We start from the raw sequence: 23,192 nt of genomic DNA on the forward strand, positions 1-23,192 counted from the left end.
TTTTTTTTTTTTTTTTTTTTTTTTGGAACTGTATGAAAAATTCAGTGCTGTTTTGGATTTTCAGGGCGTTTGTAATTATTTTGAGAAAGTGTCAGAGAGAATATTGCACTTCAACAAAAACATATGCTGGGCACGTTATTCTTCAAGGGCTACGCTAGTCCTAGGGACGTTCTGCCATTGGCATTGACTGGCAGTAGGAAGGGGAAGGCAATAATCTGGCTGCATCGGTCAGTGTTAAAATTCCACGCTTAAATTAAAGTCATTGCACAACAAAAAGTCAGTACGCTATATGAATATTTTTAAACATGCTAGAGTGCATATTGATTCTGTGAAAGTGATGTGAAGATACCTTGGAAACAGCAACACTAGCAGGGAAATTTGTTTCAAACAAAAGCCACACACAGCAGGAGGCATCTAGATTATTTTAGGCACAACTCCAAGCAATAAAGCTCATTTAAAGTGCAATTCTGATTTTTTTTTTTCTTCTGTGTTTATTCACTCGTTAAAATGCGTAATTGCCTCTGTACACACATACTGAACAGTAGTTTAATACTTTTGTGAATATTGCACAAAAGAATGAGAAATCAAAAACAAAAAAAAATGGCAATAAACCAGTTTTAGAAACCTAAAAAAAAAAACAAACCCAAAACCCTGAAGATATCAAATCCTTTAATTTACATATATAGGATAATCTGCACCAATACCGATGATATAATCTGCACCTTCCATAAATTAGATATGTTACCTGAAAATACTTACTTAATCCCACCCGACAAACCCTACCCAGCGCCCTCTTGTCCATCACACCCTGACCCCTGTCCTTCGCTAAAGTGAAGCTTCAAACTTCACTACTTTTCTTCCAGTTGCCCATCTGAGGACAGGCTTTGCTCATACTCTGGACTTACTATACTTGCAACAGAGCCTTCCCTGGTAAAGTCTGAAAAGCCAAAACATGTAGTTGTCTTGAGAGAGATGCGAGGCTCGCAGCTGAATACAAATAAAATTCAGGCTAGCATCTGTCTCATCCATGATCAAATCCTGCTGTTCCCAGGTCAGTGTCTCACTAATCTGCCAGAACAAAATGGGGAAATGCTATGAAAAAGAATATAATTTACTTCTGCTCCTTTAACACAGAAAAACATCCCACAATAAATATATTTTTGTTCTTCTAGAAAAAAATAGTGATTTTTTTTTTTTTTTTTTAATGAAAACCCTGATTATCTCTTTGCTTCATTCCTTAGTTTTCAGGAAAGGTGCAGACAGATAGATATCTATACTTTTAAATGTAAACATAAAAATTTTAACATCACTAAATCAAGCTGGTGATACCTCCAGAATATGAAGCAAAAGAACTCGTGGTGAAATATCCGTCAAGAGCATTAAGTGAAAATCATCTTTTTACACAAAATTATATACAACCAAGAAAAAAAACAGCTTCTATTCACGGAAGGTGAACTTAAAAAAAACCCACCTTCCGTAGAAATCTATACGGACCGGAAAACCAACCAGGAATCTGATCATTCCCTCAGCAGTTTTTTTAAACTCCTGAGAAACACAGTTAGCTGCCAGGAGCTAGTTTTGGGGAATACAAAGTCAGTTTTATTTTCGAAAGTAAACGCTTACACTGAAGGCCATCTAATTCAATGCTTTTCGAGGAAAGGAGGAGTTTTTCCTGGAGAATAATTGTTACCGCAATCTTGTGGTTATTTTGACCCTACATCGACTGCAACAATTAATGTTACCCCTGTTACTTCTTGCTTAGGCTGTCTTTACCCCAGTTAAGAGGAATTCCTGCAGGTCTCTTATTTCAGACTGATAAGCAGTTCTGAAATAAAACCTCGCCCCTGCCCATTTTCCCCCCAAGCTTTTCATTTTTCCACTTCATTGTCAGTTAAAAGAATTTAGTGAGACAAAAACTTTCTTGGATATCAATTATGTACCGAGAAATGCAGGTGACACTTTTTCCCTTCTCCAATCCAACTAAGGTATCCATCAGGATACCCCTCGTCAAGGGGCTTATATTACAGAAGTTAATTATTAAACTTATTTATGAAATGTCTGTATTTATTCACTTTAATTCTCTCAAAGAAAATACCGTAATATGCCAAGTTCCTACAGCCAAAGCCTAGAAAACAAGCTACTACTGTGCTCCGTTTGAATGCTGTTCAGGAACAGATTTTGAGCAGAGGTACTGTATCAGCCTTCTGCTGATTATTTTTAAAACCACCTCAAGAACAGAAAAAAAAAAACAAACAATGGGAAATATCCAAGAGACAGTGATGGGAAAGAAGGGAAGAACTGGAGATGGGACATAGAGTTTCACTGGATGTGCATATAATTAACTCCCAGCACAAGTGTAATGGTCCCATAGTTGCACCATGATGGGCATATACTTCCAGACCACTTTCAGAAAAAAATACTTCTCCTAGAGAGCAGGAATTATTTTTTTTATTATTTTTGGTTTATTTCCCCAAAAAAGCTCCTTCCCAGTTATCATGCACTACTTCAGAAATTACAAAAAAAAAAAAAAAAAATTTACAAAAACCCCAAAACCAATAAACATCTCTGAAAAACTCTTAAAGAGTACCAGCTCTGGATTAGGACATAACAGGATTGCTCAAAGCAAATAAGTGGGTGTTGGTTTTTTTTTTTAAATAGTTCCTTTTTTAATATAAGTTTTATTCTGTAAAATAGTTTCAAATCCTTACACATAGGTCAAAAGTTTGTGCAAAATTTCAAGTCGGGTACTTCAGAGTCTTTCAATATTAAACAAATCAATAAATACAAGCAGTACAATAAAAGTTAAAAAAATATTAATTAAAATGCATGTTGTGCAACCTCGACATCGGTGTTACGGACCCCTTATGCCCACAGGCTCCCTACTTACCAATTCATAAAAGCTTGCATTGGAAAGTTTTGCACAAGTATCCTTCGCACTGCGTTTCAAGATTCTACCCAGTAACGTGTCTATTCAACACAATAAAAACATACCACAATCTTTTAACAAAATGATGATGGTTAAGAGAAAAGGTTTGTTTCACCCTGTGAAGTCTGCCTGTTGTCTGTGAACAGTGAAAACGGGGTAAATAAAGAACAGGGCAACCTCAGATTACAGCAAAACAAAACAACACAACCCACCCAACCCGTCAGATTAAATAACATTAAATATGTCAGTCTCGAGAGAATGATAAATATAAGGAATTTTGCATAGGCCTCTGGAATACAGAGTCAGGATTATGGCCAATAAAACATTTGCTAGTAAGCCTAATTTTCCACCACTCTAACCTACTGGGTATTCAGAACCAAGAAGTTAAAATGAATAATAATAATAATTTCACTGTCTAATAAATAGAGGCAAGAAATTATTCCTGCCATCCTGAAATGCACAGTGCAGCACTCTGGGATTCCTGGTCACCAGACACTTCAGTATTTGCTTAATTACCAAGATCACTGGGCAACACGATTTTTAAATACAAACCTACACTGTAATAAAACACTCTCAAGAGAAGCTGCACAGCTCAGAACATAACAGGATGGAGTATGCGAACACTACAGAAAAGATGCTCTTTTTAATATTTATTCAGGATTTGCAGGCTGTAGATAAAGCAGCCTCAAAGGCAGTCAAAACACAGGAAGAAGACTGATGTATGGCATCATTCAGTGAGATGTAGGTAGGTTCTCAGTGTGTCTTTGGCTTCGGGAGGCGGGAATACCGATTAGATGGCAAACTATCCGCAGAATGCACAGCCGCATTCTGTGTCTGCATGTTCTCTTTTCTCTGTACCAGTGGCTTTGGGATGTTAGTCTTCAGGCAGGTGTTTTGAGGCTCTGGAGATACTGCTGTGGCTTTCTGACTGCTCGTTTGCTTAGATTTAACAAAGGACATAGTCGGTGGGCGAAGTCTAGACACTTTCTGATTCTGTTTAGCCTTTAGGTTATCCTGACCAGATGTTGGCTGTAGTTGAGTTGAACTACTTAACGGCAGCAGCTCACCCTCCTTGGAAGCAGCGGAATGATTTGCAGATCGCGCGAGAACGGCCGCCGTAGGAGGCACTAAAGCATTTGGGGGCTTTGCAATTCTGAGAGTCTTTGGCCGAGAAGCCTGGTTTGTGAATGAGGGTTGACTTTTCACAGCTAATTCAGTCTGCACCTCTCTAGCATCAGCTCGTGTAGAGATCTGAACACAGGATCGAGATGGTAACATACCTTCTTTATTACCAGCCACCTCTGCAGGGCCTTCGGTATTTTTATTGTTCACATTTTCCAAATATGACGTATTCTCATCTTTTATGTTTAATCGTATGCTCCTTAAAGAGTTTACATCATTCAGGCTATTTGTGAGAGAGACATTTGCAGCATTTTGATTCTGATGATTGCTATATTCATGCAGACCATGTTTAGGATATTCACTGTGGGCCTCGATATGTGGCATTTTTATTAGTTTTCCCTGGGCGAGGTCTGTGGAACTGGGAAGGCTGCTGGAAGGCTGTAGTACTTGAGGCTGTTGAAGAGAGAAGAATGCAATAATATATTAGGCAAAGAAAAGGCCAGGTAGCATTCTGAATCCAAGGTGTGCTGACTGGATGCTTGATAACGGCTGTATATCTGGTTGTTAAAAATCAAAACTTTGACTTCGGCAAAACAGGATGGGTCATGGGACGTGTACAAATGTGACTTGGAACTTAGGTGGAAAAAATTATACCAGCACTGAAATACACAACAACATAAAGACAAAAAAAGAAACCAATTACCTTAAAAAAAAAAAACATGAGAAAGGCATGGCTGATGGTTTCACCTAAATCTGCAGGACGGCATAAAAATGGCACAGAAGTACTGATCAATTCTGATTCAAGTGCTTAAGAAACAAATGCAACAGCTATCAGACTGTATCCATCTTTTAATTTCTATCACTGCATACTCAAGTTAACTATCCCAACCCTCTTACCAACGTTCTACACTGTACAGGCAGGAAAGGAGTTTAACGGACCACGTGAATCTACAGTGCATTTTCCTGGCCCTACTGAGGTTAGAAAAGGGGATGCAGGTTATGTTGTAATCCTACTGACTAGACTGCAGTAATTGTTTGATCTTGAATGGATTTCAAATGGACTGACAAAGAAAATCTTCAATGAAGCAGCAGAACAGAGCACATAATCAAGCTAGAGATCATGTACCACTACACTGATAACCAAGGGATAAAATTAACTTAATGAGGATTTTTCATTTTAACAGAAAATACACTCTAATCAGACACGTATCATACAAGAGAACTGCCAGTACATCTTCTGGGTCATTTCTGTTTTCCTCTTTGCTCTTCCCTGTAAAAATTCTTTAAAGATGAATCTGTACACTAGCTTTACAAACACATCCCATACCTGCAACTTGTATACAGATCTTGGAACAAATACTAAAAATTCTGCAAGTCATGACAAAACGCAAAGCCTATTTAAACTTAAACTATAGTTTTAGCAATTTTCAGGTTTGGATGATTTTCTCATTTTCTTTATAAAGGAGAGGAACTGAACTACTACAAGCTAGTCTCATCCCTAAACTATTTGAGTCCTTGCCAACTGATAGATTGCACGTACATAGTAAATAGGCTTACAATATTTGTTTACTAATGAAATAGTCATAGTAAAAAAAGAAGTAATATTTTTCTTTAAGAGATTTGACTAAAAATGTCACTTCAGGTCACTCTCTTTTTTTATTGACAACTTCTAAGTTGAAGTTGTGAATTCAAATTGAAGCTAATTATTTGTCTGGTCTTTTTAGCTCTTAGAATCATCAGAAAGTAACAATAGCTGTGCATGCCATAGTCCTCTAACATTTCTAGGACAGTAGCACATCTCGGGATTCTTTAAGGTTTTCATCTTTTCCCTGGTAGGATTACTACTGAAAACTCATTCCTCAGAATTCCTCATCAAGAAAAAAAAAAAATTAAGACTAATGAGAGAAATATCAAGATTTCTCAATCTAATTGAGAACTTCCTAGCAGTTCTTCCCTTTAGAATATACCAGTTCTACCTGTAAACAAAAGCAAACTAAGCTGGACCAGTGGCATCAGAAAGTGATAGACAGGTAAGTGCAATTATGTTGAGCAGTCTGAATACAATTCTTTTAGAAAAAGGGAGAAGAAGGGAAAAAAAAAAAAAAAGCCTTCGAAATGGAGTCAAATAAGTATCAAAACGTTATTCCTTACGTGACCAAAACTAGCTTAACTTTGTGAATCCTTCTTAGCTGAGTAATCTTACATGAAGTACTAAACACAATTAATAATTTGGTAAGAGTTACATCTTAAAAAATAAAAAACAATCCTCCAGATATTTTTGTCATTTTTCAGTGTTTATGTAATGGGTTACAGAAGTTATTCTCCTTCCAGCTTAGGAGCTAACAGATGTTAGCCAAAATTGATTTGAGACCTCACCTGCAAAAACAAAACTGCTAAAAAACGAGTGCAGAATCCAAAGCAATACATACCCAATTCCCAAATACTTCCAACAAATAATTCAGATTTCCTAATCCTACTTGAAGTCAAAAACTAGTATATTTATAGCAAACAGAACTGTATCAAATTCTAGTATGTAAAAATCATCGTCAGAAAACTTCCCCTCACCTAGAAAGGGTTTCTAAATGCCAGTCTTCAGGAATGCAGAAAGATATCTGAGCATTACAAATCCTAACTCTAAATCCAAAAGTCCTCATTGTGCTAATCAGCAAAACAAAAAAATCTGTAAATTACAGAAGAAACTACATTTGTATGGAGAGTTGAGTTAAACACAAAACCACCTGCAATATAGCAAAGCACCAAGCTTTCTTGATAACGCCATCTGGAGTTCTTTTGACATAAACTAGGCATTATTTGAGCTTTTCCATTTGGAGAACTTTGTATTTTTACATATAAAAGGAGCCAAATATGTATCTTCCTCATTATCCTTCATGACCTAAAAACGTCTACGCAGGTTAATATCCAGAACGTTAGCAATTCAAAGGTGGGAGACAGCTACATGCTCAGAATTACGAGGGCACTAAAGCTCTGTTATGATCTTCGCTAAGTTGTTTTAAATACTGTGCTATTTTCTAATTTTGTGTTTCTACTTCGTCAAAGTTTGTCCAATTATCATGATTATCGATTTTAATCTATTCAAACTGCTATCTGCATTAACTTTCACGATGACGCTGAAAGCTGACCGCTTCCAAAATATCAACGTAGCAGTTCACAAGGTATCTAACACTGAAAACTGCATTATCTTCACCCACAGCCTACATCTTTGTCTTAGACACAAGTTTTGCTTGTGTGTTAGGAAAGGCTTAATAAATTATGACCATGTTATTAGTCAAAAAAAAAAAAACCAAAACACAACCAGCAGAAGGACTAGTACTTGGTGAATTCCATCACAAGAAGGAAGGGGGAATAGAAAGATAAAGAAGCATTCCACCCTCTAGGCATAGTATTTAACGAAAATATTTTTTTTTAAAAAAAAGTCTCATCTGCATTGCTTTGAGTGCACTTCTGATAGTATTTCAGGGTGAGACGGGCCATAACTTGGTGTAGACTGTCATCATGCTAAAAACAGACTTCTGGGTTCGTCTCAAGGAAAATTTTCAGGTGGACAAACACCTGCATTCTTTTGGGATAGAAGAAACTTAAAATTAGACTCTAAAGCATTTTGAGTACAATGTAACTGAAGAAAATTAATTCTCCCCAAACTGAAAGCACGTTAGACAAAACGCTTTGTGCCTATGCTCCTTTTTGCACAACAAAAACAGACTTTTCTGTACCAGCAACAGCTTTGGAGACTTGCACGTGTTGACGCACCAAAGTTACCCTGCCACATTAGCTTAAGAGATTTTTCTCTTATTTCTCTCAGGTAAAACTGGCTGTTACATCATCCAGAGAAAAATGACAACATATCCACAAAGAGGATTACCAGGACTACATGGCTACCAAACCCCTGAGACTGTCTTAGCTTTGTACTGGAAAACTGAGACAAGTATGTTCTATTGATCAAGAAGTTAAATCAATGTGGTCATGACAGCAATACTCATTGCACTACCACTATTTTAAAATTCCCTTCAGTTTTGCTTTGGTTATTCTGCATCTCTAACCTCAGTCCCCATCTTGATTATTTATACAACACCTCTGTAGAATGAAATAAAGGCATTTTCTCCCTGCAGTCTTTTGAGGAACGAGGGAAGTGAAGCAATGAGAAATCCGACCACTGCATGCACATCTCCGATAGACATGCATCATGCATTGGAAAAAAAAATAAAATAAAACCAACAGTGAAAATGCATGAGGAGGAGATGGGAAGAAATCTGAAGTTGTACTGTACCACGCTTTATCACAGAAGTAATGGACTAACTTCTCAACTCCTTGCCAATGGCATAATGGGAAAGCAGAGACAAGAAAAAGACAAGGACAATGATGTCAGAGGACCAAGACAAAACAATGAGCAATTGCCATGACAGAACTGCAACTTTTCACCATTTAAATTGCAATTACCGTGTCCCCCACTGGTTTTAAATCCACCTTCCAGAAACAAGGGTTTATAACGAGAACCTGCACAGAATACCTTTGCTCTTACAACAAAGCCTTAACAGAAAAGCTCTTACACTTCAAACATTGTTTAAAGCTGTAACTGGAATTTGCGTACGATTACAACTGTATATACCAAAAATATTTGCATCCATGCACATAGGTTAGGTATCTAACAACGAAGAAGGTCAGAAAATACACTGCATTACATATTCGGACCACATTGCCCACGCTGTTGAATGAGCCATCTCCCCAGCAGCTCACTTGAGCTTGAAGTAACTCCAAACTACCACGGTTTCTTTTTGGAGGAGGGGTGGGGCTGAAGGGACACAAACCCTGCCACGTAAGTTTTTCATTTTCCGATCAGGTTGATAAGCTGTCATTTCACAGGTCTTCATTTGAAGACACAGCCTTGCTGAGAGCTTTCCAGTGTAGCCTTTCATTTCCTACCTCTGGAGAATATCAAGATTCCACAACTTATACCTGTAGCATTAGCCAACACCTTCATTTTGGATATTTTTCTTTTTTTTTTTTTTTCCTCTCTTAGTTAGCTATATTATACCCATATTTCAACACTGTAAAATAGGATTCCATAGTATGAAGTACGACTTCAAATAATGATACAAAAACATGCCAAAAACATCCTTTTTTTTTTTTTTTAAACACATTCACCACAGTATGAGGATAGTAAAATAATTGGTAATACGGTATAACTTTTTTTTTTCTGTGTAGTCTGTATAGAAACCCCAACAAAACTGTCTTAAAAATTACTGAAAGTAATATATAACTGTATCAAGGCAGGCATTTCATCCATAAATGCAGGTATGTGCAACAGACAAAAATGACCACACGCAAAATTAAGCATTGTCTACAAATATTTCATTTGTTGGGTACAAGAGACATTTCTCCTGTAAGTCCAATCAGCAACTATCCAACTTGGGAGAACAGAGTTTTTCATATAGCTGAACACTCTCAGAGAAAAAAAATATATAAAAATGATAGTAATGTAATGATTCCAGGACATTTTAAATAATTTGTCATCCTCACCATGAGCCATAAAACTTCCAAGATAATATTCTGAAGCAACTTTGTTCTGCTAACGCCAACACTTTGTATGCCCTAGAAAAAACCTGAATTGGTCAATAAAGGCTTGGAAACATTTCACAGTGTTAAACAACATACTTTTGTTTAAAAAAAAAATGTATGGAAAAAAAATCAAAGCCTGGACCTGATTTATAGTCAATGTGCATACAGCAGCTTTCTTGCTGATGATAAAGAACTGTGTGTCAAGTGCTAGAATTGCTTACATTATCTGTAATGCCTAAACACAAAAAAAAATTTAAACACTTTTTCCATGAAGTGCACAGTAAGCAGAGATGTGAACAACTGCAACGCTTGAGTAACAAACCAGTTTTCATCAGTGTTTCTGTGTGGAGAAGAACTTGGGGCTAGGAGCCTTGAGAAGGTGGTATGATATTCTTGTATTACAACAAGAGTTGGTAACTGGTTCGTTGACAACGTGTATTCTAAATGCTGTGTTTCTAGAGCTGCATCATTAAAGCTCCAGGAACACAAATGCAGAAGTTTTAAATTATATCAAAAAGTTTGCTATGTCATCGAGTTTTATCCTATAGCCGAGAGAGAAAAATAAAGGACCACGTAAGAGTTGAGTTCAAGACACATATGGCAGTTATAAGAATAAAAACCAGATAATTTTGTTCATAAAATGACAAAAATCATGTACTGTTATGGCAGTGTTTATGAAATACAAAATGCTAAACTGTTTCCAAGGCTGTTGAAACAACATGACGTTAAGAAATGTGAAAGTATTAAAAATTAGAAGTGCAGAACATAGATCCAACCCTAAAGCGTGTTAACAAAGTGCAACGTTAGTTCACAGGGCAAGTTCGGCAGGAGGTGATGAGCACTGGAGCTGGTGCCAACAGAGAAGAACTGGAAGCATAGGAGAGTACTGTAACGTTACGTAGCCATATTACCTGTCCTGTACGGCAGCAGTAAAGTTATATTACAGTATATAAGCAACTAAATACGAACAGTTTACAGATTTAGACCCTCAATCTAAGTAAGTGATCTACACATCCATCAGCTATCAACAACACAGTGAAGAAACCTGCAGCATTCACAAGCGTGGATGATATTTTGGGTTCGGGATCCGGACGTCAGAAAATAAATGCTTGAATTCCAAGATCTCCAGAGAGAAAACACAGCCAAACAAAAATGGAAGCTACTTCACGTTCCCATCACCTTCTCTGTAGCATTGCAAAAGAACACCAACACTGACATTAAGGCTGTTCTCTCGTTCTTGGTGGTGACACCCAGCTCGTCCCTTGTCTGGAAACCCCACATCTGGCCTTCTGTACTGGCTCAAAAACCAACAGAACCAAGGGAAGAGGTCATTGAGGAAAGAAGGATGCTACTGATAATTCCAGTAATGCTCTGCTTTATGGGACTCTTCACACAGCAATAAATGATTAATTTTGCAAGTGTCAATAAAAATGTCCAAGACACATCCTATTTTTATACTGTATTTTTATTCTCGGTATCTTTTGATTAAAGCTAAGACTTAAAGAAAAAGGCTAGGAATACTCAGTTATAGGGAGCCTTTATTTTCCTAAACAATAGGTTAATTACAGTTGAAGTTAATTAGTCAAGGGTAAGTTTTCATCTATTTCCTTTACTAGTAGTTGATAGAATTTAATAGAAGATGTATACTAAAAAAATCCAACCTGCTTTAGTAATGGCAGTTTATGCTACAGAATCCCAGAGTAAGAAGTTGCTGCCGTTAGTGGAGGAATGAGGTGAGGGCTCGGAGAGCTGGTAAGAGCTTACAAAGTTTTCTTCTTCAGTTAAGCAGTCAACATGAACAATGTGACCAGAGGCAGAGCTGGCAGCTCAGACACCCCCCTCCCACTCTGACTCTCCAATCTCTAAGCCCCAAACCCGTGGCATTTCTCTCTTCCTCAGGGCTAAACCTGATCCTGCTGAACTCAAACTCTCTGCTGACAGGACAGCAAAACAGACTGTGCTCCTGCTGGCCCTCTCCCCAGAGACAGAAGATGTGATGATCAGTTTTAGGGGTTCTATGTGCATCACACACACGCACACACAGAGCCCCACATCAAACACCACAGGAGAGTGAAGCACATCCCTCCAGTGCAGAGAGACAAGCCTATGGAACAGGCTGTGCATTCCCAATGAGTTGTTTAAATGAACATTGTCACAGAAACGTCAAGAGAGTATTTGAAACACAATTTGCAAAATATTCGACAAGATACTTTTTTTCTTGTAATGGAAATAAATTCGGAGCATCGCAACCTAAAATACATGTAAGCTTAGTTTTTCAAGGTGCAGCTTACTCTTCAGATCTCCACCGGTCCTGGAAATCTTTGTTTCCATAATTTTATTTTTCCTTTTTTTTTCCTGTCCAAATACACTCTTGGGCTTTGCTAGGCAGTCAAACACACTGTAATTGTCAAATTACAGTACATTTTTTTAAAAAAAATATAACTTTAGCATTATGAACCAGTTATATTTCTTCGAACAATTATCTGTTTACAATGCAATACCAAAGCACAAAATAAGACTTACCATTTCTCTATGTCTACGTAAGCAAACAGTTTTAAAATCAATTGTCTTTTGTTTTGCAGATCCAAGCCAAGAGAACAAATGCATCTGATATCAGCCCACATTGTAGCTAGCACATAAGGAATGTTAATAAATCATGCAAGTTTTGCAACAGCCACTTCAATGCATTAGAAGCCTTTTTACAACAAATACCAAGAGGAGAAAAAAAAAAAAAATTAGTTTCAGGGAAGCCATTCTGAAAAGTTAAGAAAACTTCTCATGAGAGGCAATGAAAACGACACTTCCTCACCAAGACTTTTATGTACATCCAAAACGTATTGATGTAAACGCACCCACATAGGAACACGTGCGGACTTATGAGCAAACAGAACACACACACAAACAGGATAGTATATTACAGCCATGAAAAAGAAAGGGAAAATGCAGCAAGCAAGATTTATGTTAAGACAAGACTGGAAACAAGGGCCTGCTCAGGTTTGCCTGAAGAACTGCTGAAGTAAATCAGCGTTTAATAACTGTTATAAAGCTGTAAGTTGTAGCTGCTTATACGCTGGCTGAAGGAAGCATTTTGGTTAGCCACAGACTATTGTGTATGCCTGTAAATCTGCCTGAGAAAGGAGGATACTACGAGATGAACAGTGCGTGCAAAGGGGAAGCTTCTACTGGAACACGGTGAGGGAGATGAGTGAGAGGTACAGACTCACTCTGTCTGCGGTGCGGTGGAACAGTCCGAGGGATGCCCTGGAATGAGCCCTGCCAGGGAGAGAAGGAGGGAGCAGAATACCCACCCTGTGCAGAAAGAGAGAGGGGGAGAAGTATAATAAAAAAAGAGAACAGGGAAAAAAAAAAAAACAAGACACCAAAAAAGCCACACCATTCTTTTTTCTTTTTCCCCCAGAAAGGTATTATATTTCCCAGTTGTTCTACTTAGTAAAAAGCAAATGCTACATGCTGCTATAAAGCACAGAGGAAAAACGACATTACGATGCCCTAAACTAGTCAGAAATCTTTCAAAATACCTCTGTTTTTATTCAATACGTATGCACACATTTCTGTTAAAGATGTTTCTAAGGGAAAAGTATAGGAGCTGAGCTTTTCATGTTAAAAATACATGCTAAAAGTTGTATTTTTACAGATTCCAAAAATGTTTTTAAAATGCCTCACCAAGCAGTAAGTTGCTTAACACTAACCCACTGGAAAACCAGTCAGCTTGAGTTTACAACAAAAAATTTCTAATGCAGAGAAAAAAAAACAACAAACAACAAGATTTTGTAGTAAATCCTGGTGCTTTAGAGTCCGCTTCACTCATATTTTGATAGTGTTACTGAATGTGAAACAGGAGAGGTGACATCAAACTCTTTTCCTCGCACTTTGCTCTTGGAGCTTGAGTCTTCCGTTACAGGACCCGAGACCTGCACACATTGATGTCACGTCAAATGTTTCAGATCACCACGGAACCGACACACTGCGGTTGCTGCATTTTCAAAACAAGTAATTTTATGCCTTCTATCATTTTCTCCATACCCTTACCTTTAAAAGAAAACTATCCAAGCTGGAACTGCCCAACCCCTTAAATCACATCACCTTGATTTCCTATTCCAGCAAGACAGGTTTATGTCTTTACAACCCTGCCACTATTTAGCAGTGAAAACTTCCGTTTTCATCAGTTCTGGAATACTGGTGCTGACAATAAAGTCTGCCATTGCCTCCTGGCTACCAGTAACCAGCAGGTATCAACAGCAACCAGTTGTAGCTACTTTTTCAGACAGCAGGCGTAAAATATCTGAATGAATATCTGTATCAAAGTAAACATGAACACAGATTGCCACTCCTCTCTAACTTCTCTGCTGGCTGCTACAGATCATCCTGCCAGGGATGGACAAACAAAGTAGCATTTTATTTCCATGCTCCTTATAAAAGAATGTTTAACATGGTATTATTCCTATAAAAATATGTTCTACTTTTATTTATACTAACAGCATTTTAAAACTTCCCTGACCTTCTGGATATCCTAATCGACATGCCAAGACGTAACTTTATATTTATTTAAACAAGCTTAGAATTTGCTAGCCAGAATACTCTTAAACTAGAGAAGGAAATAAAAAAAAAAAATCTGACAAGAGTTCTTTATTCTTCTACAGAAGCGGAGATAAAACAATTACTGGAGCAAAACCCAAGGAAAAATGGAAACAAACTCTTTAATCTGATTATCTCGAGATCGAGATATTGATTACCTAACATGTTCTTACAGTCCTCCATCAGTAGCCAACATAATTTTTAGACTGCTGCATGGAAGAACAAGAGTACTAGCTTCAGTCAAACAATATGACAAATTAATGTATGTTGCATCAGCCCAGTAGGCATTAAATACAGAAATATTCCTGGGAACAAGATGAATCAATCAACGGTTGACGAGACATTAACAAAAGCTTTGGATTTTCACAGCGCTGTACATGAGAACACTTCATTTTTCAGGCTTGTTCACATTTTATACTAGATTGCATCAGGGTGGTGGAACAACAGCAACAAATTATTTCCATTCTCTAAACGTAACTGAATCTCCAGTTAGCAAAAAGCACAGTATTGTCAGGCATAAGTCTCATCTTGCAGAGACTTCTGAGTTGGCAATGGGCTTTTTCCAGACTTCTTTGAAATTAATGCATTAAGAAAGGAGGTGAAAATTTTATTTCCTCTCTCTAAAAGATTAAGTACAAACCAGCTGAGCTAAATAACACTTATGATACTTTTGTAAAAGCAAAGAAATATTTAGATGTCCTTGATACATTCCAGTAATTTTTAGGCATCCATATTAGCACTTCAAAGCACAGCACTAAGCAGAGTCTTCTCAATAATTCTTCATGGTATTTAATCATTACTCTGAAGAAATGAAGAAAGAGCCAGTAACTTCCTTCAGTGTTTTGCCTGATAAATGGAACTGCTCTCCAGGCATGGCTCAATCCTCCCAAATGCTGGAGAACATCCTATCGTCTGAGAAGCAGAAGAAATAGCTCTTCCTCTAGCAGCAGTCTTCAGAGTTTACACTGCTCCATAGGGGCAAATGTCAAATAAATGCCAAATTTCTTATTTGTAAAAAAAATCATAACACGCATTGTTTAACTGTACATCAAGTACAGTAATTAATATCCACATGAATTGAAACAAGGACCAGGAAATACAGCCCTGGGAATTTATGAAGATGGGTGTTATGACTTACACTGATTTTACAGATTATAATGGTTGTAGCAATCCCATAGAATTTAAGAGTTAAGTGTCTGAAAATAAGCCCAGCTCATGAAAAGATGACTCTTCTTTTAATTGTATTTTACAAAATTCCAGCAAATTTACAAAGCTTTCTCCTTTAAACAACAACTCACATCCACCCCCTCCTATTAGTCAAATGTGTGCTGAGGTTCCCAAGAAATCCAAAAAACAGGGAAAAAGAAACACACTAATAAGCACACCTCCTCAGATGATGGTACCTCTTCAAAACACAAAGAAAAATGTGGTAGTTTCCTACTAAATATAGGGAAGAAGCAGAACCTGAACAACAATTTATGCTTATTAAAAAGTCTATTAAACACATAAGCAAACAATTCTAGAACTGAAAGATGAGAACATGACTTACCTCAGCTTCTATAAATAAACAAAATACATTTGATGGGGTTCTTCTGGGGTCTGAAGCCTAGTCTGATGCAAGTCCTTCCACTTGCACTTTAATGTTCGACAGCAGTCAGAACAGCTCCTCCCCTCAGCCGTTATTGTGCATCCAGCCACTAAACTTAAATCCTATTTCTCTCATTTCCCTGATACCGGAATTGTGAAATAGCAAAAGGATCCCAAAAGAGAAGCGATTCAAAATTTTAAGCGTCAGGCAAAACAGGAGACTCGGGAGTGGAAAAATAACAGCAGCAGAAATAAAGCAGCCTACAAACTAGAAGAAAATGATGAATATTCATCGGAGATCCCGATGAACCACACAACTGCTGCGAAATGCTTTATGAAGTTCTGACCCTAACTGGAAAACCTGTTTGGTTGGGGTTTTTTAAAGGCTACTATGAAGATATTAAGGCCAGAGTTTCCCATTGCTATGAAGAGACCTCAACCTTAGAACAAGCAATCACATGAACAAAAGCAATTGCTTCTACCAGAAAAGGACATGAGAAATGTTTCTAAGCTATGGCTGCACAGTAATTTTAGGTCAACAGCCAAGTATTTCGGCTCTTTTCCCAAGGATATACCGATAACCAAAACTGCTACTGGTTTAAAAATTATTTTCTGCTGCAAAAACACAAATAGAGGAAAGATCCACTTTTATCCATACAGCTGGAGACTTTGAGCACTTACAGGAAAAGACGATTTCTGCTGCATCTCACCTAGCATTTGACAGTTGTCTCATACAAACTCAGAGCTCAACATCATGAGCAAGCCTAGAACAACATACTTCAGGTATCAATGCAATCAAAAGGTCTTTGCAGCAATCTCCTCTTGCTGGCCTAGCACCCTGAGAGATGATGAATGCGCAGTTCTGACATGCAACAGCCCTTTTGGAAGTATTCTTGTCAAAAAAAAAAAACAACCCAAGTCAAAACAGTCTGATGTGCTGGTTTACATGACACCATCAAAAATTGCGTGTGAAAAGTTTAAAGGACCTCTCTTCTGTGTATGTGCCTACATGCTAGACACTGTCTTGAACTGTAAAAGTTCAAGAAACGTGCACAGCGTGACTAGTTAGTTAGTTAGTTCAGATGGTTCTGTCTCACCAAGAATGGACGTTGTAACAGATCAGCAAGCCAACAGCAGAGCACTGGGCAACAACAGAAACCTAGGCTGAAGGTGAAGACGAACACCGGTATAGTGACTAGGCTTCAACACCTGCAAGTTTAAATTCATGGTTGCAGAGTCAAAGCATCTAGGAAGTTCAAAGGTTAAGGTGGAAGGAGATACTAAAACCAAGACAGACAGCAGTACACAGAGACAGCCTAAGTATTACAAAGGTTCATCAAAACGGTTGAGGTGAGAGGCTTTGGAATGACAAACTGGAACAAGACTGAAATGGAAGGCAAAGAATATGTCAGCGCAGGAGGAGAGAAGAGATGTAGCAAAGAACAAAACCATACAAGCTCCCGTGCAAACTGAGGGGGTTTTTGTTGTCCTTTCACCAGGGACAAGAGTGAGCTTGTATACACATTCAGGAAGCAAAGCTTATTCTCATCATCACTGCGTACTGCTCCCATCCCAAGGAGAAAAATCAGCTTTTACTGTACACTGCCTACTGCTGCATGGCATGGGAGAGCCGATAGGAACTAAGAGGAGATGTGGGATCCTAAGGAAGCAGACCTCAGGGGTCAGAAGCTTTTACAGACAGCTTCAAACAAATTCAGGGCTTTGCGGCTTGCTTGTTTGTCTTTTACTTCTCAGCATCTGCAAAGAACCTTTCCCACTTCAAGAAGCCAAATGATTTGTCAACATAAACTTGACATCTAACCCCTCTACCCTCAAAATCTTCAAAATAACATCAATATGTAGTAGTGCAGAAGCAATGCTGCAAAGCCTGCAGAACAACTGTGGCAATGGATGCTCATGTTTTTTTCTTCTTTGTAAATTCTGTCCATCAACATTCATTTCTTCCATGTTTATGTTCAATATGTTCCAGGTTTTGGCTTTGTAGGGTTTTTTTTCTTCCACGATAGTTAAGTTATAAATTAACTGGAAGCAAGTTCCGTGTAAGAGATCTATAAGCAATCCTTCTAGAGAAACCATGGTCTAGCCTGTAGGTGAGTACTTGTAAAAGCTTTTATCCTGAGGATGACTAACCAAAAATAGTGTATTTCTAAGTTACCGTTGTCTACACAAACAGTCAGAAATCACCAGAATTTTGAGCATACTGTCAGGACACTTCTTACAAGAAATGCCACGTAACAGACAGTAGCTAGGCAGCAGGTAGCTACCTATTCATTCTTAATAGGTCCGATTTTCAAAACATTTCAGCCACTATGTTTTATTACTTGAGTATGAAGTTCTGAGGATTAATCTGAAGTTATATATCTTCCATTTATGTACATATTTACCTTTAAATAGGGAAAAACCCTAAAAGTACTTTCAAAAACTGCAGTCCCTAAAGAGAATAACCTCAGACAAGCGTATCACATCAGTATGGGCCATTTTCTAGAAATACCTGGTAATAAAGAAAGATTAGAATATGCCTTCTTAAAAAGACTATGTTTGGTGATACTCACCTGCCTGTTTACTGGGAGAACAACGAAGTGATCAGAAATATTTGCTATTTCAGATAGTAGAACTGCAATAAAATTGCAGCAATTCGTACGGTCTTAAATTCCTAACTGAAATCTTTTAATAGCTGATTTTCACTTTCACAGTTTTCTAGTTTATTCTAACACCTATTCTTTATGAAGCGCTACATGGACAATGATTGTTAAGCACATTTCTGGGATCTTTTAAAGTATTTCATGAACAGTAAATTACTGTGTGTTCCTAGACCAGGAATCAACAGAAATTATCAGTTCTGCTAGAACTTGTAAACTGTCAGAATAATCTTGAAAGCTATGGTAACCAAACTAAAGTAACTTCCTGATATTCACCATCATTTAATGTGACTGGCAGGTCAACACTTATAGGAAAAAATAGTTAAATAGTCATCAACTTTAATAACTATTACCAAGCTTAAAGAAAAAGCTTATATGCCTCAAAGGAACATTTCTCTCATTGCCAAGACTTTAATTTTTTTTTAATGTAGTCTATATAAAAACTTCATAATTTTATAAACATTAACTACATTTCACGGTTCACACCATGTTTAGAACCAATAAACCTGATTTCTCCCAGTCTGCACACTTAGTTCAAGACCATTATATTAAACTAAACAGCAATGGTAATAAAAGAAAACAATTACTTTAAGACTTTTTTTTTTTTTTGTGCGAGAATACATTTTGCTCTTGCCGTTTCCATTTATTGTATTCCTACCTCAAGAAAATAGTCAATTGTCTCTCTATTGGAAGAGACATTTTGTGTCATTGGGTTCCAATCCAACAATGATTTCAAGCCAGGGTTTTTCTACATTTTTATTTCTATTAAGCCATGCAAGGAAGCATACAAATGCATGGTAGCAGTGGAACTATTAAAGCAGAAAGTTGAGGTCTGATCATTAGAACTGAAACTTGGCTACAACAGCAAGACTATCATTTTCCTTTAAGAAATGCCATGTTAAGGAGTTCCTATCAATTTGTGTTTGCTTACAGAAAGTCTATAGCTTACAAATATGCAAGTGAGAAGACATAAAAAAACCCAAACCCCACACAATCCACTCAACTTTTCAGCCATCATTTACCAAAAAAAAAAAAGCCCTTGAAAAGCAGTATATCAAAAGTTCGTCAATACTTGATGAATTTTCTTAATTTCTTTATCAACTTTCATAAGACATTTTACATGTAGATAAAAATACTGAAATGTTTATCAACGTGCATCTAAGTATGATACGCCTGTGTATCATACACGTATGTATACATTTATCCACACACATACACACACCCAACCCATGAATACAGTAGAGGTCTTTTTTCTGTCGGTTTTTTCTTGCTTTGTTGTTGTTTTGTTTTTAAAAAGATAAACTCCCTTAACCTGAACTTCTTTGTGACAAAAGTGTCTTTTTGAACAAAACTACTGAATAACTTAAAAGAAATATACCGACTGACCTGATGCAAACAGTTGAGCTAAATGACTCCGTCCACCGGAGATATCAACTCATTTCCCATCTTCTCCAACACCTTTGCCTTATCAGTTAATGCTACAATTGCTCGAATTAAAGCTTCTGTCGTTAGCAACTAACTTTCAACAGTTACTAATCTGTTTCTGAATTTATGTAGAAAATGAGATAGGAAAAAAAGGAACATGGAAGCAACAATAGCCACTAACCTAGTAATAGTATCAACACAGAAAAACATCAAATGAACATCACGTATGAAATTAAAACATGGGAAAAAGGAAAAATACAAGAGATCAAAGGCTCCAAAGTAACAGCAAAATAAAAATGTATGGGATAAACAAAGACATTACACGTACATTCTGGAACAGAGGTATTGGAGCAAACTGAAAGCTACTTATGAACTTTTTCCACTGGGTTCTTACCAGACAGAAGACAGTTGGAAAGCATGGTCTCAACAGGATGAAGGTAGCAGCTGGTGAACATACAGCACGGTGGGATTACTACCCTAGCACTATTTATTTAGAAGATAAGACCAGGTTGGACGGGGCTTTGAGCAACCTGGGCTAGTGGAAGGTGGCCCTGCCCGTGGCAGGGGGTTGGAAACAGATGATCTTTAAGGTCCCTTCCAACCCAAAACATTCTATAATTCTATGAAAAGAGGAATTTGAATGAAAACAGGAATTTGAGAAGGATAGCAGGATTTATCCTTGAGAAGGACAGTTGATTTATCTTTACTACAATCTTACATCAAAATAACTCAAGGCAGATTAAAAATAGAAACAAAAAAATCTAACCCATTTTTAACTTTTCAAAGAAATCTTTTATTCTCTAGCTAAAGCAGTAGCTTCAGGATCAAAAGACTATTTGCTGGTGACTAACAAAAATCTTGTTTATCATTCAAATGTAATTCCTTATTATTATATAACATCAAATAGGTTCTTCTCCCTCCATCTTAAGTATTGTATTAGTGTTCCATGAAGAATGTAAGTTCATATAATGGAAGCCAATGTGATCCATGCAATATGTGAATGAAGACGTCCTTTGTCAAAGTGATTTTCACTCAGTAAGTGTTTGAATGACAAAGTTATTCAAATCAAGGATAAAATTAATTTTTTAAAAATAAATAAATACTAACTTCTGTTTTACATTTATGGACTGAAACTTAAAATACATTGTTGATTTTCCTCAACAAATATGAGAACAGGAAAATAACCAAGTCCAGATACCTATGTCTTTAAAGTCAGGATATAAGAAGATATCTCGTGTTAGATATACAGCTTGGACTGACTGTAACTTAAATAGTGCAAAGGGTGATTATTTTAAGAGGAGACTTATAAAGTTTAATTACTTATTTTAAAAGAAATGTTTGTCATAAACGTTTAAATAAAAGGGTTCCAAAAGAATGCCATGATGCACAGCAGGAAGCATACCACTCACAGCACAGAATCTCTTAAACAAGGCTAACTTGTGTGACAGCAAAAGGAAGAGAACTGGGAAATGAAATGCAGGAAGCCATTAACTGAGAAGGCATGGCACATTTTACTCACAGAACTCCTCCTCCAGGAGGTTTGTGTAAATTTATCAGCATATGCGCACGTTGCCCCTGTAGGTTTTTGACTGTCTTTCTGGCAGTTACATCTAGTGGCCTTGATCACCACCAAAAAGAGAGAAAGAAAGGAGAATTTGTTAGAAAAGAACTAACTAAGCCTCTTGAAAAGCACAGTCAAGGTCCAGTGTTCAAATATTATCCATTACTTCACAGCACAAGCACAATATGAATCAACTGTAGAAACCAGTGTATACAGTGGTGTTTTTCCCAATGTGTATTTATAAATCTAGAATAAACGTTGACTTCTGGAAAGGATTTTTGATTCACTTACATTTCTGAAGCACCACATTATTTAAGTCACCTTTCAGTAATTACAGATCTAAGTTTTACTCATCTTTATGGCAGAGTTCCTTAGCTGCACCCAAGTTTGCAGTTACTGTAGTAATTAGGTATACAAAACTAGCAGGAAAGGAGATTTTCTTGATGAAATCTTTGAAGGCTGATGGTAAGAGTGAGACTAAGCATACTGAAATAACCAACACGTATTGCAGAGTTCTGACAGACAAGACATACTGTGATCCGTAATTCTGTTCAAGCAGCAGAACAGAAAGTCAAATCTTAACCTTTCATTTTTGTTTTAGAGGGAACGATCACATGCTAGACAGGGAGAGACTGAAGACCACAGATCTGTTTTCAGTGCATGTATGTACAAAAGCACACGTTAAACATTTAATTGGGGATTAGTCACACAAGACTGTCTCCAGCCATAATAAATACATACGGTGTGCACCTCTTGGCATCTCATCTCCCCCACCTTTAAGATCTGGCCATGGCTTGAAAACATGGCACTATTTTACAAGAACTGACCACAGCAGGCAAGTTCCCCAGAACAAAATGCAGAGCTATGCACGGCAAAATCCAAAGTTAAGTTAGAACAAGAGGAAAAAACAAAAAGTTACACGTTACTTTTGCTTAAGGACTCTTGTCTGCCTGAACCTGACTTATGGTGGAAGTGCTCCCATAACTTTTATTTAATCTAATCTTACTATTCAGCATGCTTTGTTTTGTTTTCTTAAAAAAGAATCAACTTTGAATATTACCTTGCTCATCTTTAAATTCTGTGGTGGAATTCTTTATCAAAGACAGTAGGGGAAAGGAAAAGGAGGAAAAAACCAACAAACTTCAAGCAGAACGATAGAATTTTTAAAATACTTTAGGCTTTAACTGCCTTGTCTTTGCTCAGTGTTATTTCTGAACAGCGTTTAGAATTTTACATTTGTTTTGGAAATGAAATATATTTACCAGTCATATAAACATCCTTCCTTAGTGTGTCACATGCAAACCATGACTGTCCTACAGAATTAAAAGATCCCAGGTGTACAGCTACAAACCCACTGGAACATGTAGAATCAGTCTGCTAATGGAATCTTTACAGCCCCATGAGTCCAATAGGCCTAAACCAGAACCCAAATCTACCCTTGTTATAAAGAAAGTCTAGGGAAAAATCAGATGTCTAACCCTCTTAAAGCCTTCCTAAGAACTACCTATTGAAGTTACACTCTGCAGTACACACTTTGGATTTTGTTAAACGTTCAGCATTATACTTACAAGTTGATGCTCTAACTGGTTGATTGTTTCATCCTTTTTCTTCAGTTCATCTTTAAGCTGCCGGATCTCATTCAGGAGATCGTCCATCTGCAATAGAACAGTGAGCAATACAAGGGTTTCTGTAAGGGTTACACGATCTAAATCGGTGCATCTATGGGATGTATGACATCAGA

General features: G+C 37.3%; 1 protein-coding gene across 6 annotated transcripts in view; it reads right to left on the bottom strand.

The window, feature by feature from the left end:
- Positions 1 to 1,856: 1,856 nt before the first annotated feature.
- Positions 1,857 to 23,192, bottom strand: part of CCSER2 (coiled-coil serine rich protein 2) — a 42,932-nt gene continuing 21,596 nt past the window's right edge. For 2 of the 6 annotated variants that reach the window (XM_026851742.1, XM_026851740.1), the window contains exons 7-11: positions 23,020 to 23,106; positions 21,410 to 21,508; positions 12,847 to 12,931; positions 8,334 to 8,373; positions 4,316 to 4,501 (exon numbers count right to left, since the gene is read on the bottom strand). In XM_026851742.1, the coding sequence (XP_026707543.1) occupies positions 4,438 to 4,501; positions 8,334 to 8,373; positions 12,847 to 12,931; positions 21,410 to 21,508; positions 23,020 to 23,106 (375 nt within the window). In that variant the 3' untranslated portion in view covers positions 4,316 to 4,437. Of the gene's footprint in view, positions 4,502 to 8,333; positions 8,374 to 12,846; positions 12,932 to 21,409; positions 21,509 to 23,019; positions 23,107 to 23,192 lie in introns of all 6 variants that reach the window. The other 4 variants (XM_026851739.1, XM_026851738.1, XM_026851741.1 and 1 more) reach the window with 3 other exon arrangements.

This window comes from Athene cunicularia, assembly GCF_003259725.1.
Source record: "Athene cunicularia isolate RWA chromosome 6 unlocalized genomic scaffold, athCun1 chr6_part2, whole genome shotgun sequence".
Classification (NCBI taxonomy): Eukaryota; Metazoa; Chordata; class Aves; order Strigiformes; family Strigidae; genus Athene; species Athene cunicularia.